Genomic DNA, 18,611 nt, shown 5'->3' with positions numbered 1-18,611 from the left:
TCCCCAAACAGGGGCTCTTTACTAGGAAAAGCCACCCACAAAGGGTGGGTGGCACCAAGACGCGTGGGTGTCCCTCCTTTTTCAGCCTCTTGTCCTTCCCAAGTGTCCTCCTTCCACAGTGTCCGCATCCCTCCTCAGTATCCACTCTCCTTCCCAGATTCCTCATTCCTCCCCAGCATCCTCATCCTCTCCAAGAGTCTGCATCCTTCTAAGCATCCTTGTTCTTCCTCAGTGTCCTCCTTCCCCAGCATCTTCCTTCCCCCTAACTATCTTTCTCCAGCCCAAGCACTGTTGTCCACCCTATGTCCTTGTCTTTTCCTAGGGTTGTTGACCCCCTGACCATCCCCATTCCTTCTGACTATTCCCATTCTTTCCAACTGTCCTTGTGCTTGCCGATAGTTCATGCCCTTCTTCAGCATCCTTGTCCCACCTTGTCCATCCTTGTCTCTCCCAAGTGCTCTCATCCTTCCCAAGCCACCTGAGTGGCCTTGTGCTCTCTCTAAATGTCCTTGTCCCTCCTAATCATCCTCATTCCCAGGCTTCTCAGCCTTCCTGAGCATCCTCATCCTTCACCAGTTCTTTTGTCCCCAGTGCCAAGTGTTCTTTTCCTTCCCCACTGTCCTCATCCCCCTGCAACCATCCTCCTTGTCCCTTACTACTGTCCTTGTCCCTCCCAAGCAATCTTGTTTTTCCCAAGTGTCCTCTTCCCCCCAGAAATCCTCAGTCCCCTGGAAATCCTTGTCCTTCCTCTGTGTCCTCTTCCCTCCAGGCATCCTTTTCCCCAGCCTTCTTTGTCCCTCACCAGCACCCTCATCCATCTGCTGTGTCCTTGTCCGCCCCCACGTAATCTTGCCCCCCACAAACTGTCCCCTTCCGTTTCAATCACCTCATCCCTCCCAGATGTCCTTGTCCTTCCCCAGCATCCTTGTTCCTCCCAGCTGTCCTTGTCTCCAGGATCCTTGCCCCACTTAAGCATCCTCCTCACCCCTCCCCAGCACCCTCATCCCTCTTCTGCTCATCTGTCCCAACTGTTTCTGTCCCCAGGGTTCATGTCCTTCCCTGAGCATCTTCTTTGTCCCTCCTGAGCATCCTTGCCCCTCCCCAGGGTGCTCATTCCTTGTGAATTCCTTGCCCCACCCCAAGAATCCCCGTCCCCCCTCACGCTGACGCCCACTGGCCGCGACCTCTGCGCAACCCTATTTCCATGGAGCCATTCAGAAATTAAAGAACATCCCTCCGTGTCCCCTGCGTTCCCATCCCCGTGTCCCCAACTCCGTCATCCTCCCTTTTATCGCTTCTCCTGCGGCGGGCAGGCAAAGGGGGCCCCTGGGCGGCGGCAGTGGCCGCTCCCTTCGCCGCGGTCCCCCGGCGTCCGGCCGCGCCCCGAGCCGCGCCCGCGGGAGCTGCTGGAGCCGCGGGACGAGCCGCTGCCGGTGGTGGAGCAGCTGCCGGACACCTGCCCGCGGGGCAGGCAGGAGGGCTTGCTGTAGGGGATGACCTCATCTGCAGGGGAGGGGACAAGGTTGGGGCTCGGCAGTGACGCCCCCAGCCCTTTTGTCGCGCAGCCGGTGGCCCTGCCTTACCGCCGCGGGGCAGGCGGGGGGTGACCCTGCGCTCAGCCCCGCTCGGCTCCAGCTCCGGACAGGGCCCGGGGGTCTCGCCCGGCGGCGGCAGCGGCGGCGGCGGCAGGTCTGCGGCAGAGAGGGACGAGAGGGCTGAGCTCCCCTGAGCCTCCTCAACTCCCTGTTTCTAACTCCCACTCACCTCCCATCTGCTTTTCCCGGCGGTAGCGGTTGCATTCGGCCTTCAGGCGACTTTTGGAGATCACACCGCGTGTTTTCCCTTGGGGGGTGGGGATGGCAGCGTCAGACCCCCCAATAATGGGGGGCAGTGAGGCCCCCACCCACCCAAACTGGCCCCTCAGGGCTCACCTGTGCCAGGAGGGCAGCGGGCTCGGGATGGGTGGCCCTCGCTGGCATCCGGAGTCACCGAGGGACTGGGTGCCTGTGGGGGGCTGCTGACGCCGTGGGGGGGTCTCCTGGCAAAGAGGGGGAGGAGTGAAGCCAGGGTAGGGGGAGTGGGATGGGGGTTCAGTGGCCACCACAGTGCTGGCACAAGTCCTCTAGAGCTGTGCCTGAGCTGGAAGAAGCCACGTGGAATTGTCACAGCTGGATGGCACTGGTGTAGTTGGGCTGAAGCATCACAGCTGGATAGAAGTGCCACAGCTGGGGTGGCAAAGGGGAGCTAGATGAGTGCAGTGGCACAGCTGAGGTGCAGGACCACAGCCTGGCAAGGTTGTGATAGCATGGCTGGCCTGCAATGGCACATCCAGAGTGCAGCTGGATAGAGGCTGCTCAGCTGGATTACAGTCACACAGCTGGATTGCAGCAGTACAGCTGGATAACCACACAGCTGGATTGCAACCACACTGACAGATTGCAGCTGCACAGCTAAATCATGACACAGCTAGATCACAACACAACTGGATTGCAACCATGCAGTTTGCAGCTGCACAGCTGGGTCACAGCACAGCTGGACTGCAGCCATGGAGCTTGATTGCAGCTGCACAGCTGGAGTGCAGTGACATGCCAGAATTGTAATGGCACAGGTGGATCATGACAGAGCTGGGTCACGACAGCACAGCTGGGTGGTGATGGCTCACCTGTCTAGTGACGGGGCAGCTGTATTGTAACGCCCCAGCCAGCCCAGTGTCATGGATGTGTCATGACAGTATGGCCAGAGCACAGCTGGAGAGCAGGGGTGGATGGTGACACCATGGATAGATCACAGACACCTGGACCATGGCAGCACATCCAGACTCCATTGGGGCATCCAGACCCCAAAGGTATGGCCAGCCCATTGTGGCACAGCAGGACCAGATCATGATGGCAGGGCTAAATTGTGATGGGACACCCAGGCCATGGTGGGACATCCAGAGTCTGATCCAGATCCAGGACCTCGGTGGCATGGCTGGACTATGACAGCACAGATGACACATCTGGACCATGACAGCATGGCAGAGCCAATGGTGACAAAATATCTGGGTTTTGGTGGAACATCTGGACCATGGTGAAGCATCTTGACCTCAACAGAACATCTAGACCCCAATGAGACACCTGGACCCTAATGACACAGCTGGACCATGATGGCATGGCAGGGCTGGGTAGTGACAACATGGCTGAATCCCAATGGAAGACCCAGGCCATGGTGGGACATCTGGACCTTGATGGGACATCTGGACCCCAATGGGACATCCAGACCCCAATGGCACGGCCATACCAAGCAAGGCCCATCTCCTACCGGGGCAAGAGGGAGCTATCGAAGTCACGGAGGCGAGGGATGTCCTCCGTGGTGCGAGGTGATGGTGTCAGAGTGGCGGTGGAACGGCAGCCAGAGGAGGTGGTGGGTGAGGATGCTGCAGTGGCACACGGGATGTCCTCACCAGGGTACCAAACCTCCATCCCCAGCCTGCAGGGTGGAGACCACAGGGTAGGTGATGGGGGCAGCATGCCCAGACCCCAAGCTCCCACACTGACCCCCCAGCTGCCTCTTCCTCTTCATCTTCCTCTTCCTCCTCCTTCTCCTCCTCCTGGGCATACTGGCTGAGTTCACTGGCTGAGGGCGGTGGGGGCAGCAGCTCTGTCCAGCTCACTGCCGGTGGTTTCACTGCTTGACCCAGCTTTGCTTTGGCCCCTGTGCCAAGGAGGGATGCTGGGGGGGCTGTGGGGAGGACACCACACCACGAGCACCCACGTGGGCCCCCACCCATCCGACCACCCTACCGTGCTCAGCCCAGCCATGGGGCACCTGGGAAGCTGCAGCATCCATTGGCTGGGAACCCCCCCCAGGGTAGGAGCTCCCATACTGTGAGAAGGGACGGGGGAATGTGCAGAGCTCCTCACTGTCAACCTCGATGGTGCTGTAAACCGGCCCCTCACCAGCCCCTGCTCCAAATTGTTCCGTCTGGGCGATGTAACGGGTGATGCCAGCACCTGCAGAGGGTGACCAGCATCATCAGGGCAGATCGTGACCCCCTCAGTCAGAGCCACCCAGCCCCTTGCTGACCCCTCACCATTGTAGTATCTCTCCGTGGTCCCCAAGCAACCAGCAGCACTGGTTGTGCTGCCACCACGCCACGCATCCACCAGCCACGGGTAAGCACCGCCGGCAGCTGCCCTGCAAGGGGAAGGTGTGAAGAAACGCTGGTGGTCAGCCCTGGGGCTCCCGGGAGGGGGGGGGATGCCAGGGGCGTTACCTGGGGTTGCTGCGCACTGGAGCCGGGAAGGCGACTGTGGAAAGAGATGGGGGTGAGGGCAGCGAGAGACTGTACTGGGACCCCGGGGCACTTACGGGCTTACCGGTGGGCGTGTAGGCAAAGGATGCTGTAAAGAGAGGGATGGTGGGTGGCTGATGGGTGAGGGGTGGGGGGTGAGGGGTCTCAGGTGTAGCACCCCCCTGTACCAGTGAAGTGGCTGAGCTCCTTCTTCCTCCGGCGACGGCTGTAGAGCCAAGCAGCAAAGGCAGCGAGGATGACCCAGCAAGCACCACCAACACCAGCAATGAAGGCTGGCTGCCTGGCTACCTCTGCTAAATGCTCAGCCAAGCTGCTCCCGCCTGCTGGTCCCGCATCTCTCTCCACCAGGGGGGCTGCAAGTGACACGGAAAAGAGGGACACAACGGCAGGGTGCCAAGGAGCCATCCCCAGCACAGCACTGGGTGACCCCGTCATGCCCCACCCATGGCTGCAAGTTGTGACAATGAGGGACTCACCGATATGGATGGGGACAGGGGCGCTGCGAGCACCCACACCAGCACTGGTGGCAGCAGCAACTTCAGCACGGTAAGGGACCCCGGGGACTAGTCCCTGCAACACGGTGGCCAGCACTGTTCCCTCCACGCTCTGGTTGATGTGGAAGCGGCTCTCATTGCCCAAGCACCAAATCTGGTGGGGACCAGGAGGAAAAGATGGGGAACACCCATAAGGACACCATGACACGGTATCATGAGTGGACAGAGTGGACCTGCCACATCCCTGCAGCTGTCCACACTTACCCGGTAATCACGGATGACACCATTCTGCTCTGCCAGAGGCGGTGGCTGCCATGAGATACGGACACTGGTACCATTCCCAGCCACACTGACAGCTCGTGGCGGGGCGCTGGGAGCTGCCAGTGGAGGACACATGGGGGGGTCACCTCCAGGCTGTCCCCGGGGACCCACACTATCCCCCGCATCCCTGTACTCACCCGCTTCAGGGGTGTGCAGAGCTCGCACAGCGCTGTCAGGACCATGGAGGTGATGAAAATAGGGTCGGACCTTGACCTCGTAGTCCTGGCCCCGACGCAGCTCGGTGAGCAGGGCCCCCCGCTCCCCTGGAGCCCACACCGTCTGTGCCTCCTCCCAGCGCCCGCCACGCTGCCGGTACAGCACCCGGTAGCCCTGAAGGAAGGGTGTCTGGTGCTCCACCTGAGGACCCGAGGGAAGGGTGGGATGGGGAGATGATCGACACTGGGAGCCCTGTACCAGTAGGGAGGCTCAGCACTCACGGTCCAGGAGAGGTGGACGGTGCCCAGTGGCAGCACCACAGGTTCCTTCAGGTGCACAGCCACTTGTGCCAGCTCCTGCTGCAACTGCTCAGGATCCAGCCCTTGCTGCATGGGATCGGTGTCTGCTGGAAACATGAGAGGGTGGAGGGTCCATGCATATCTCCACCGGCGTCACCAAGTGAAGGAGCCATGGTGACAGCACATACCCATGGCATATCCATGGGAAACTCCATTGGCATCACTGGGTAAGGATGGACCCAAAGATTTTGGGTGCACAGGCACCTCCATTGGTGTCACCAAGTGGAGATGGACTCAAGGGTGGGGGGTTTGTGTACACCTCCACTGATGTCACTGCTGGGTCTCACCTCGGGTGCGCACAGGCTCGGAGATGCCGCTGGGGTCACTGAGCCCGTAGGCATTGACCGCCCGCACCAAGAACAGGTAGACAGTGTCAGGGACAAGGCCGGTCACTGTGTGGGTCTCACCCTCCACATCGGCTGCCACTGTCTGCCACGGGCCACCCGCCGCCTGGCTGCCGGGGGACAGGGGTGACCCGTGACAGGGTGGTACCAGGCCACCACATCATCCCTGCAGCCAGAGAAGAGGCTTGTGTGATACCTGAAAGCCTCCACTATGTAAGAGGTGATATCGGTGGCACCACTGTCCTCGTTCCCTTTCCAGCTCAGGGTGACACTGCTTTTGGTAACGTTGGTGACCACAGGGGTGGAGGGTGGCCCAGGGATGAGACCGGGTGCAGGGGAAGGCAGGGAGAGGTTGGATTCATCACCTGCAGGGAGATGCATGGAGGTCAGGAGTGGTTTTGTTCCCAGCACCACTGTGTCCCCGCTGCAGTGACATGTCCATGACCCACCTTGTACCTCCAAGGAGATGCCCCAGCGTGTCTCACCTGCTGGGCTGGTGGCCACACACTCGTAGAGCCCGGAGTCTCTCACCTGCAGGGGGAAGAGCTCCTGCCCCATCACCCTGAGCACCCATCACCTCAGCACCCACCACCCTGAGCACCCACCACGCTTTGTACCCACCCACCCTGAGCCCCAGCACTGTTTGTACCCACCACCACGAGCATCTATCTCCCTTTGCTCCACTCCTCACAGCCACTGCCCCCTCCCTCCCTCCCTGCCATCCCCCACGGGTGCCCCTGCCGGGGCCGGCTCACCCGGAGGCCGGTGATCTGCAGCGTGCCGTTCTCCAGCAGGCTGGCACGGGGCTGGACACCTACCAGGGCACTGCCATCCTTCAGCCACCCCACGCTGCCTGGGGGGTCATGGGCCCCTGCTCCACAAGGCAGCCGCACCGTGGCCCCCCCCGGCAGCACTGTCCAGTTAGAAGGGAGCAGGCTGATCACTGGTGGGTGGAGTTCAGTGGGTGCTACAGGAACCAAATTGGGAATTGCTGGGTGCTGGGGTGGGTGACACTCATACACTGAATGTGCCACTGGCACTGGACTCACCCCCTGTCACCTCCAGGCCTGCCTTGGCCAGGACACTGCCAGCCACGCTGATAGCCTGGCACAGGTAGTGGCCAGCATCACTGGGCCGGACATTGATGATGGTCAAAGCTCCACTGGGGCTCACCCAAACACGGCCAGAAGGGATTGGGGGCTGGCCCGGGAACAGCAGTGTCTGAGAGGGAGTGGGATTAGTAGGGGGATGAGGGAGGAGGAGGAGAAGCAGGGGATGAGATGAGGACAGGGTTAGGGGTGGGAATGGAGATGGGGATGGGGATGGGGATGGGGATGGGGATGGGGATGGGGATGGGGGATGGGAACAGGAATGTAATAGGGACTGTGATGGGATGGTGATGAGGACAGGTAGGAATGAGGATTGGTACTGGTGTGAGGTTGAGATGGGATGAGATTGGGATGGAGATGAGTTGGGGATGGGGTGGGAATTGGGATGGGGATTATGATGATAACAAGGACAAGATAGAATGGAAATGGTAATGGGATTTGGGTAAGGATGGGGCTATGACTGGGTGTGGGGTCAAGGATAAGGGAAGGAGACAGACCTGGCTCCCCTCCTTCTGCCAAAAGACAGCAGGTGGTGGATTGCCTTTGCTCTGGCACTGGAAAGTCACACTCTGGCCAGGGGTGACAGCTTGGTCGTGGGGCCCTGTGACAAGCTGGGGGGGCACTGCAGCAATGTGGGGAGAGACAAAGGTTTTTCTGGGCACTGCAGCAGCACCCAAGGGCGCTCCCCAGGGCCCCCCTTACCGTGCACAGTGAGGGTGCCCGATGCCTCTGACCTGCCCACGCTGTTATCAGCCACGCAGGTGTAGGTGCCCTCATCCTCCACCTGCAGCCGGCTGATCCGAAGGGTGTTGTCTGGCAGCACCTCCCACCTGGGGGAACCCGCCAGGCTGTGGCACCAGCAGCGCGCTGGGGCACCAGAAGGGTGTAAGGTGCCATGGTGTTGGGATGTAGTGAGGATGCAGGATGTGATGGGAATGTGGGATGTGATGGGTACAGTGGAAATCTGGGATGCAGGAAAATGGGAGAGGAGATGGGGATGGGAAATGTGGTGGAGATGCGGAATGTGATGGGAACATGGGATGCAACGTGGGTTGCGGTGAGGATACAGAATGTGATTGGGATTTGGGTTGCAATAAGAATGTGGGATGCAAAGAAGATGTGGGATGCAATGGGGATTTGAGATGCAAAGGGGGACGTGTAATGTGATGGACATGTGACACGATGAAAATGTGGAATGCAATAGGGATGCAGGGTGTGCTGAGGATGGAGGATGCACCAGGGTTATGGGATGCAATTACTTGATGCCATGAGGATGCCAGCTGTTCCAAGCACACCAGGCTGGCACACACTGATGCCACCCAGCTGCACCACAGAACCCTGGCTGGCCTTGGTGCCCCTGAGCCACCCCCTCACCCCCTACTCACCTTCCCAGTGGCATTTCACCCTCCTCCTTGCGCCAGCGCGCTGCTGGCTGTGGATCCCCCACTGCTTCGCAGGAAAACTCTGCCGTCCCCTCCACCAGCACCACCTGGTTGTGGGGCCTCTTGCCAAATGCTGGGCGCTCTGCAGGGTGGCTGTCAGTCCCACCAGGATAGCACCATCCCCCTTACACCCCAAAAATTGAATCCCCACGCACCAAAGACGACCAGTTCGGCTGGCTCGCTGTCCCTCTCCCCCACCACGTTGGTGGCCACGCAGACGTAGACACCAGCATCGCTCTTGTGAGTACTGGCCACCATCAGCTTCCCACCACGGATCTGCAGGAAGTAGAGCCCATCCCACATCCCCATTATATCCTACATGCACAATGTATCCCATGTCTACACCGTATCCTGCATCCCCATCACATCCCACATCCCCACTGCATCCTACCCCCCAGTGCATCCCATATCTCCACACCATCCCACATCCTCATTGCATACACATACACATCACATCTCCCATATCCATCAAATTCTGCATCCCTGTTGCATCCTGCATCTCCATAGCATCTCATATCCCCGCCGCATCCCAAATCATCATTGCATCTCTCATCTTGACTGCATTCTGCATCCCCACCACATCCTGTATCCTCATTGCACCCACACTGTCATCACATCCCGTATTTCCATTGCATCCCAAATCTTTGATGTGCCCCATATCCCTATCCCATCCTACATCCCCATCTCATCCCGTATCCATCATATCACACAACTCTCTGCTGCATCCCACATCCCCATCACATTCCAGATCCTCACTGCATCCCCATCCTCACTGCACCCACATCCACACCACACATCCCCACATCCCCATCGCATCCTGGATCCCTGTAACATTCCCATCTCCCTTGCATCACCTTCAGCCTAGTTCTGGCTCCCTAGTTCATTGTTGAATGGTGGGGTAATGATTGGGTTGTTTGGTTTGTTGGTGGGGGAAAAATGGGGGAAGGTTAGGTATGGATGGAATGATAATAAACGGTTTTGGTTTAATGTAGGGAAAGGTAGTCAAATGTATGAAGGATAGAAACAAAAAATGACAAGGAAAAAAGAAACAAACACATAAAATAAGGGTTTAGGTAGTAATAAATACAGAAATAAAAATAGAAATGCAAAAAATATAATATAAAATTAGATAAAAATGTAATATAAAAATAGAAATATAAAAATAGAAAAAAAAATAGAAGAAATATGTCTGGCAACCATCTCATTGTCTGTTATTTAAGAGGTAAGTAAGGCGCACCGTCAGCCGCTCGTCCTTGTCGCTGACCCGGACTCCGTTCTTCTTCCAGGAGACGCTGGGCTTGGGGTGGCCGCGGGGCGGGACACACTCCAGCACGGCCGGTTCTCCCGCTGCCACCACCAGGTCCCCGGGGGGCTGCCGGAAATCGTCCCGCAGCACTGCGGGGACACAGCGGCCTCAGCCCCCCAGCCCTGCAGCCCCGGGCTGCGGCAGCACCAGGGCCGTCGTGGGATTTTAATTTATCTTCATTGATTTTACTTTCAAATTGATTCACTTTCAAATGCTTTCATTTGTTCTCATTATATTCAACTCTTAATTTATTTTACCATGTTTTAATCTATTTTCACTCCTTTGCAGTAATTTTCACTTATTTTCATTTATTTCCAATTGTTTTCAGTTTTTTTCATTATTTCTCTTCACTAGTTTGCACTTATTTTATTTTTTTAATTTATTTTAACTTACAATTATTTTCACTCTTTATTTAATTGCTCTTTTTTTTCTATGTTTTAATTTCTTTTCTGTTATTTACATTCATTTCCACTAACTTCCTTACTTCTATTTTCATTTATTTTGACTTGTTTTCTTTTTTCACTTGTTTCCACTTGGTTTCATTTATTTCCAGTATTTCTCACTTCTTTCAATTTAGTTTCGTTCCTTTTCACTTACTTTACTTATTTCTATTTATTTTCCCCTTGTTTTAATTTATTTTCCCCTTATTTTAATTTATTTTCCCCTCTCCCCTTGGCAGCAGAGGCTCGGGAATGCGAGAGCCCCTCGTCCCACAACCACTAGAGCAGGCTGGGCTCAGGGATGATACCAGAACGCCAAATTTCCCCCACTCAAATCCTCCCTTCAGGACTCACCGGCCACCTCCAGGGAAGCATTCCGGCTGGTGGCCTCCCCCAGGTAATTCCTGGCCACGCAGACATAAACGCCCTCGTCGGGCTTTCCCCTCCTCCCGTGCAGGATGCGGAGGAAGAAGAGGGATCCCCCGGGGAGGAGGGTGCGGTGGGAGCGGGGATCCTCCCGGTCCGTCTCCACCCGCTCCCCGTCCTTGTACCACTCCACCACCGGGGCCGGGCGCCCCTCGGCCTTACAGCTCAGCGTGGCCGTCTCCCCCTTGGACACCAGGACATCCGTGGGGTGCTCCACGATGCGGGGAGCCGTGTCCTCCAGCTGGCTGTGGGATCCTGCGGGAAGATCGGGAGGGGGAGGGATGGGCTTTGGAGGGATGAGCATCCTTGGCTTGTGTGGTGCTTTGCTGGCTCCAGACCCTGCTTTGCTTGGAGGGCAGGAGGTGAGAGATGAAGTGTGGCCAGGTCCCAGCCCAGTGTATCCCAGGGTGGGTGCCGTGGGGAGGGAGCAGGATCACAGGATCACAGGATCACAGAATCACGGGATCACGGAATCACAGAACCACAGGATCACAGAATCACAGGATCACGGGATCATGGGATCACAGAACCACAGGATCACAGAACCACAGGATCACAGAATCACAGAACCACAGAATCACGGGATCACAGAACCACAGGATCACAGAATCACAGGATCACAGAATCACAGGATCACAGGATCACCAGGTTGGAAGAGACCTTCAAAAGATCATCAAGTCCAACCCCTGCCCTACCTCAACTGAGCCACGGCACTGAGTGCCACATCCAATATTTTTTAAAACACATCCAGGGATGGTGACTCCATCACCTCCCCAGGCAGATGATTCCAGCACTTAATCACTTTCAATAAAAAACCTTTTCCTAATATCCAATCTAAATTTCCTGTGGCACAGCTTAGGATCAGATCAGGAGGATGTCAGGCAAGGCCAGTGGAACAAAGCAGCTTTGCTCGCAGTAAGGGCCTTTTCCACCCAGTTTCCACTTGGGCATCCCTGAGGAAATGGGGTTAGGGCTAAATTCTCCCCAAACAGGGATTTCACCATCAGCTGCAAGTGCTGACTTTCTGTAGCAGAGCTGGTCATTCTGGGCTGCAGAAAATGCTTAATTTCAAATTTTAAAAAGCCCCATACTGGTTTGTGGGGCTGTTCCAGAAAAAAAACCCAAACCTGCTAGGGCATGGGAATTGATGGATGGTCATTAATGCCAACATAATTAATGCTCATTAATGCTGGGACGTCTTGGTAGTTCAGTCCCCAAGTGCCACTGCTGGCCCAGTGGCACAGGCACGCACCACTGCATGCCCAGCCACACGTGTACACACGAGTGTGGATCTGCACACACCTGCACGTCCACAGACACATGTGCAACCCTGCACAGACACACGTGCAGCCAGGCACTGCGTGTGTTTACACACAGGTGTATGCATGCACACGTGGGCAGCCATGCAGGGGTGTGCACACACACAGAGGCACTCACAAGTACCTGCGCACATGCAAGTGCATTGCACACACGTGCATGCATGCACATGTGCATTACAAGCACAGGGGGTGTGCACACATGCATGTGGCACGCATGGGCAGTCATGCAGGGGTACTCACACACACACACATGCAGGCACACACGTGTGTCTGCACTTACACACACACGCACACGTGCATTCAGGCAGGGGGGTGCATGCTTTCACATGTACAGATGCATTCACATGTGTGTGTGTTCATGCAGGGTGTGCATGTGTGCATGCACACACATGCATCTGCACATATGTGTGCATTCAGGTGGGGGCTGTCCTTACACACACACACACACACGCGTGTGTTCAGGCATGCAGAGGTGCACGCACACGCACATATGCACACAGGAGTGCGCGTGCGCAGGGGCACACACAGGGACATCCACATCCATGCACATCCATGCACATCCATGCACATCTGCACATGCTCAGGTGGGGCCACGAGCCTACATTTACCCACATTGCTGCACACACACACATGCACACACATGCACACTGTACAGACATGTACACACCTGCACATACGCACACACATGCACACACGCACACTGCATTTAAATGCACACATGCACCCCATGAACACTGCACATAAATGCACACATATACACACATGCACACACATATACATTATAAAGACATGCAAACACCTGCACAATGTACAGACATGCACGAGCATGCACACTGCCCATAAATGCACACGTGTGCACGCTGCACAGACACACATAGCACACACCATCTCCCACTCACACACGCCCTTCCCCTGTTCCCCCACACCCTGGGGCAGGATGCGGGCATAAGTGGGCTGCAATTTGGGGTGCCCATGGAGTTGCCATGGGGATGGGATGTGGCTGCCATGGGGATGACAGCAATGCTGCAGGGTACTGGGTACCCCCGGGGGGCACAGCAGGAACTGAGGGGGCCGCAGCTGGGCCCGGTGACTAATTGGGACAAGCAGGGGGTCAGGGCAGGCTCCTTCCTGTGCCTGGCTGGCTATGCAGGGGCAGGGGTCCCGTGAGGTTTGGGAACACCTCCGCCCCCTCACCAGCTACCCAGGGCCAGATGGAGGGGAACAGACTAAAAAAGAGGGGAGAAGCTCAAAATGGAGTCAAAATTCAGGCAGACACCCTCTCCCTCACCCCTCCTTCACCCCCACTCTGTCCCACCTAGGGGTCATGGGACTGGTTTGGGGACATGGGGAGGATTAGGGAACACGGAGCTGGTTGGAGGACACTGGAATGGTTTAGGAATGTAGAGACAGTTTGGGAACATGGAGCCAGTTTCAGTTTGTAGTCTGGGGACTGACTTGGGGACAGAGGACTGGTTTGGAGACGTGGAGTCTCTCCTAATTGTGTCTGGGAATTGGTTTGGGCACACAGGGCTGGTCCTGGTTTGGAGACTGGGGATGGATATGGGGACATGAAGGCTGTCTGAGGACACTGGGTTGTCCCTGGTTTCGGATCTGGGGACTGGTCTAGGACATGGGGACAATTTGGGCATGCCATGTCTGTCCCAGCTCGTGGTCTGGCAATTGATGTAGGAACACGGGACAGTTTGGGAACAAGGAGCTGCTTGTGGTTCAGGATTTGGGAACACAGGACCAGTTTGGGAACACCGGGACTGTCCTGACGTGGGGAGAGTGGGCTGGTCTCGGTTTGTGGAGACAACCTAAGGACACCACATTACTCCCGAGAGTTGGTCTGGGGACAGGGAGCTCCCAGAATGGGGACACGGGACTGGCATGGGAACACTGGGTCAGTTCGGAGTTGGGACATGATGCAGGTGCCGATCTGGGGACAGGACAGGTTGGGAATCCAGCGTCGGTGCTGCTAGGGTCCCAGCTGGGGCTGGAGTCTGCGGGCTACTTCCAGCATCCCGGCTGGACCAGGAGCAGGAACTCCGGGACAGGGGGACAGAAAGACCGGGGACCACGTACCGTTACCGGGGGCGAGATCGGGCAGGTGCAGCGCGGCGTTGGAGCGGTTGATGCCGAGCAGGAGCGAGGAGGAGTTGGAGCCTTCGGCTCCCAGCGAGTCGGCGAACAGGTTCATCTGCAGCAGCGTCTTCAGCAGGTACCGCAGCATCCTGCCCCGGCTCTGCGTGGCTTGCCTGAGACCGGCTTGGCTCGGATCGGCTCTGCACGACGCTACCCGGTACGGCAAAGACTGGCTCAGCTCAGCCCGATCCGGCTTAGCCCGGTCTGGCTCAGCTCAGTTCGGCTCTGCTCGGCTGGGCTCGGCTCAGTTCAACCCAGTCAGGTTTAGCCCGGCAAGACTCAGCCCAATCCGGCTCAGCCCGGTCCAGCTCAGTTCAGTTTGCCTCTGCTCGGCTAGGCTCAGCTCAGTTCAGTCCAGTCTGGCTCAGTACAGACCAGTCCGGCTAGGTTCAGCCCAGTCCGAGTCCAGGCTCGACTCGGCTCAGTCTAGCGCGGCTCAGCCCAGCCCGACTCAGCCCGGCTCAGCTCATCCCGGCTCGGCTCAGCCTGCGGCACCGCCCCCGGGCGGGGGCCGGGCCAGGGCGGTGCTGGGGCGGGGTAATGGGGGTGTCCCTGTGTTCCCTCCCCGTCCCTGGGAAGCGGGATGGAGACGAAGGCGGGGGGTGTCCCGTATGGGGTGGGGGCTTCATTGTGGAGTGGAACTGGGATGACTTTTGAGGGGGCAGAGGAAAGGGGGACCCTAGAGCTGGAGGGAGGAGAAGGAAGAGACGCAGCAGCTCCCTGGCTTCACCCCAAATTACGTGATACCACATGGGGCTGCTGTCACCCCCACTCGGGACCCCCTCTCAGAGAGCCCTGAAAGGCAGCATCACCCCGCATCCCATGGGGAAATGCAGCTGTTCGAGTGAGTAACACACCCCAACACTGGGGTGTGCTGGTAGGGATAGGGACATTTTGGGGGTGCTGAGACCACCAATGGCCTTAAATTTGCGGGGGAGGAGGGGGGTTGCACATGGAATCAGCACATGGTGCCATTGAATCCGTAAGTAGCAATTGGCCAGTTAATTATTGTGTTGGGGCTGATGTGGACAGCAATGAGCCTCCTTCAGCGAGCCCCCGGCGGGGGGGGGGCGGTGGGGGCACTTTTGGGGGAATTCGTTAGGGAGGTTCATTATCGGGGGGCTGCTTGTGGGGCTGGTTACAGGATTTTGTTACAGTGGCACTTGGAATAGAGGGAAAAGGGGAAGTCGGGAGTGTGGAGAACCTGGAGGGGGTTCAGGGAAAAAGAGGAGGTGGGGAGAAGGGGCAGTGGAGGAGTAGTGGGGAGACATACATCTGGGTATGCACATCTGGAATATTGGGAGGGAGAAGAGGTTTCACATCTGCATGCACAGCAGCAAGTTAAATGTGCCCACAAGTGTTTGCACATCTGGGTCCCCAAGGACATTCACATCTGGAGGATTCTTGGGGCACAGCTGGGGAGGGGGAAGCTTTCCCACACACATCTGGGGCATCAAGGATCTCCAGGATGTTCACATCTGGGAGGCTTGGGTGGTCCGGGGAACGCAGCTGTGGAGCATCAGCTGGAGAGGTCCCTGATGTCACAGCTGGGCATACAGCTGAAGGCACAGGGATGCTCCAACACATCTGGAGAACCAGGTGGTTTCTGGTTGTGCACATCTGGAGGCACAAAGTGAGCGCACATCTGGAGAGCTTGCCCAGGCTTGCTTTTCCACACCCAGAGCTGTGCTAAGGCTACAGACAGGTGCACATCTGGACTCAGCCTCACCAGCATCCTCTGGGCTCTCTGTATCACACTGAATCTGCCAGGTGTCCAGTGGGCAATGCATTATTCATCTGTTCCTTGTAGCCGGGTACAGAGAGAGTAAATAAATATTAATTTAGTGGGAGCACAAAGCTTTTCCACTTCTCCTGCTGGCAATGTGGCAGCACAGGGATTTCTCAGTAGGATCAGGGGGAAAAAAACGTGTCTACAGAATAAGCGATTTATCCAACTATTACCTGAGTATTTATCTGGAATAGGAATTGATGGCAGTGCTGGAAAATTTAAAGCTATGTTTCTCCTCCTCCTCCTTTTGGGTCCCTCCAAAAAGCTGACCTGAGGAATGGGACATTTCCAACATGGATGGAAAAGAGTGTTAATCCCTGGGAAGCCTTTGGGCCTCTTTTCATGGAGTTCTTGGAAAATGGGAGAATTTTTAATGGGAATCCTGGAGGTTTTGGGAGCCTCAGGGATTAAAGCACCTCTGTATTAATCCCACTACGAGGCCTGAGTCTGCAGCAATGGGCTCCCAGGGGTGACACACGCGCATCCAATACCTCCTCTGAGAGAGCTTGTGATGGGAATGGAGACAAAGGAGTCGCCTCATCCCGATGGATAATCCCCCTCAGATTCATCCCCGTTAATCAGCTGGGCAAACAGCGAGTGCAGGGGCATCGCCTCCTTGTTAGCAGATTTATTCTCACTGCCACGGCATTTAATTGATGCTTGATTTGGCGATTAGCGGCTGTTTGCCCAGGCTTTGCCCAAATCACCCTCCTCAAAGTTTTTAAATGGGGGGAGGCTTCCTCCATACTTTGTTATCCTCATTATTCTACAATGGTTTTGCTGCTTTCTTGTTCCTCCTGTTTTTTCCCAGCCCTCATTGGGCGGCTGGGGGGTGGATGGGGGGGGGGGGGCGTTGGAAACTGTGGCACGAAGTTTGGCCATAATGAGGAGCGACAAGATATTTGTCTGGGCAAATGAGCGGCTGGGTCCCCCCTCCCCGCTGCCAGAGGGGAATCCCTGGCAGCCCCGTTATTAACATTCCCCCCGGGAGCCCCCCACCCCAAACCAGGCGCTCGGCCGGGAAATGCGGCTTTCTGAATATTTATAGAGGTTGTGGCAGCACTTGGGGTGGGGAGGAGGGAAAGGGGAATACAGGGGCTGTTGGGGGGAGGGGTGGGGAAAAGCAATGTTGAGGACTGTGGGTAGTGGGGATGGCGGGATGGAGCTGGAACCCTTTAGGGAAAACACTGGTATGGTGTAGGTGGTGACACTGGGATGCATTAAGGGATAGCATTGGGGTGCTGTCAGGAATGACTCTGGGATGCTGTAGGGGATGATGGTGGCATGCTTGAGAGGACAGTGCTGGGATATTTTAGGAGAACGCAGTGGAAGTTCTAGATGATGAAAGTAGAATCCTTTGGGAGATGATGATGGATCTTCAGGGAGTAACAAAACTGGGATTGTTTGAGGATAACAGTGTGATGCTTTAAGAAAAGCTGCTGAGAAGTTTTGGGGAGCATATAGGAATGACTGCTTTAGGGGGTGATATTGTGATGATTTAGAGCAAGATCCTCAAATGCTAAAGCAAATAATGCAAGGACGTTTTAAGGCATGGAGCTGCAGCGTTTTGGGGAGCATGCTGGTGATGGTGTGGGGAATGATACTGGGTTAGTGTAGGGGATGACACTGGGACGGTGTGGGGGATGATGCTGGGATGCTGCAGGGAAGCAAGCCATCCTGCTTTAGAAAATGTCAATGGGATGCTTTGGGGTCTGAGTCTAGGATGCACGGAGGGATGCCAAGATATATTAGGGGATGATAGTATGACACTGTGTTGTAGTGCACTGGAATTCTGCAAGGAATAATGCTGGAATGCTGTAGGGGATGGTGCTGGGATACTTTTGGGGAATGATCCTGGGAAATTTTAGGGAAGCGCACTGGCATGATTTAGAAGATGACAGCAAGAGGCTTTAGGGGACAATGCCAGGGTGTGTGAAGGAATAACATCGGGATGTTTCAGATTAATATGCTGGCATGATCTAGGGGATGACACTGGGATGCTGTAGAGGTTGATGCCAGGATAGTTTAGGGGTTGGTGCCAGAATTTTTTAGGAGATGATGCTGGGATGCTTTAGCAGAGCTAAGTGAGACGCTTTAGGGGATGACTCTGAGAAGATTTAGTAGAGCACACTGAAGTGCTTTAGGGGATGATGCCAGGGTGTGCTAAAGGATAAAGCTGGATATTCCAGGAAAGTGCGCTGGCATGCTTTAGGGGATGCTTTCAGTGAGCAGATTGAGATGCTTTAGGGGATGACCCATGGACCCTCTGTGGAACGGTGTGGGGATGCCTCAGAGGACGGGTGTCAGTCTGTCCGTCCTCCACACCTGGCAGGAGCAGGAGGCCGGTGGGTCGAGAACTCCTCGCGGGCATCCCAGCCCGCCTCATTACCAGCATCTTTGGAAAGCCGGAGCCCATGTGTTCTCGAGACGAGCGGCTTGGGGTATATTAACATCCCATTTCCACCTCTTTAATATAGAGTTTGTCGAGATCATTTATCAGCCGAGCCTCCCTTCAGGGCCAGGGGAAGCCGGGCAGAGCTCGGCAGCTGGGTCATGGCGAGAGGCGAGGGATGCTCGTCCCCGAAGGAAGCCGACGCCGGGTTTAACAGGTAGTGGCTCATGTGCGAATCGCTAGTTTGGGACCGCCACATCATTGGGAAAGGCTTT

At 56.3% G+C, this 18,611-nt stretch overlaps 1 protein-coding gene across 1 annotated transcript; it reads right to left on the bottom strand.

Annotated features, from left to right (window-relative positions):
• Nucleotides 1-1,288: 1,288 nt before the first annotated feature.
• ROBO3 (roundabout guidance receptor 3) lies at nucleotides 1,289-14,243 on the bottom strand. Its single transcript, XM_062508526.1, has 25 exons — nucleotides 14,096-14,243; nucleotides 10,620-10,946; nucleotides 9,757-9,914; nucleotides 8,675-8,795; nucleotides 8,463-8,601; nucleotides 7,780-7,907; nucleotides 7,575-7,699; nucleotides 7,018-7,189; nucleotides 6,724-6,935; nucleotides 6,418-6,499; nucleotides 6,165-6,333; nucleotides 5,912-6,078; nucleotides 5,547-5,671; nucleotides 5,247-5,466; nucleotides 5,053-5,165; nucleotides 4,462-4,942; nucleotides 4,256-4,382; nucleotides 4,073-4,176; nucleotides 3,783-3,992; nucleotides 3,537-3,693; nucleotides 3,301-3,468; nucleotides 1,932-2,038; nucleotides 1,765-1,842; nucleotides 1,584-1,691; nucleotides 1,289-1,503 (listed from the first exon to the last, which is right to left on the bottom strand). The coding sequence occupies exons 1-25, from the start codon at nucleotides 14,241-14,243 to the stop codon at nucleotides 1,289-1,291; spliced, it is 4,161 nt and encodes a 1,386-aa protein (XP_062364510.1).
• Nucleotides 14,244-18,611: the final 4,368 nt, after the last annotated feature.

The sequence above is a fragment of the Cinclus cinclus genome, chromosome 25, assembly GCF_963662255.1.
Source record: "Cinclus cinclus chromosome 25, bCinCin1.1, whole genome shotgun sequence".
Taxonomy (NCBI): domain Eukaryota; kingdom Metazoa; phylum Chordata; class Aves; order Passeriformes; family Cinclidae; genus Cinclus; species Cinclus cinclus.
This window is presented reverse-complemented; position numbering and strand designations above follow the sequence as displayed.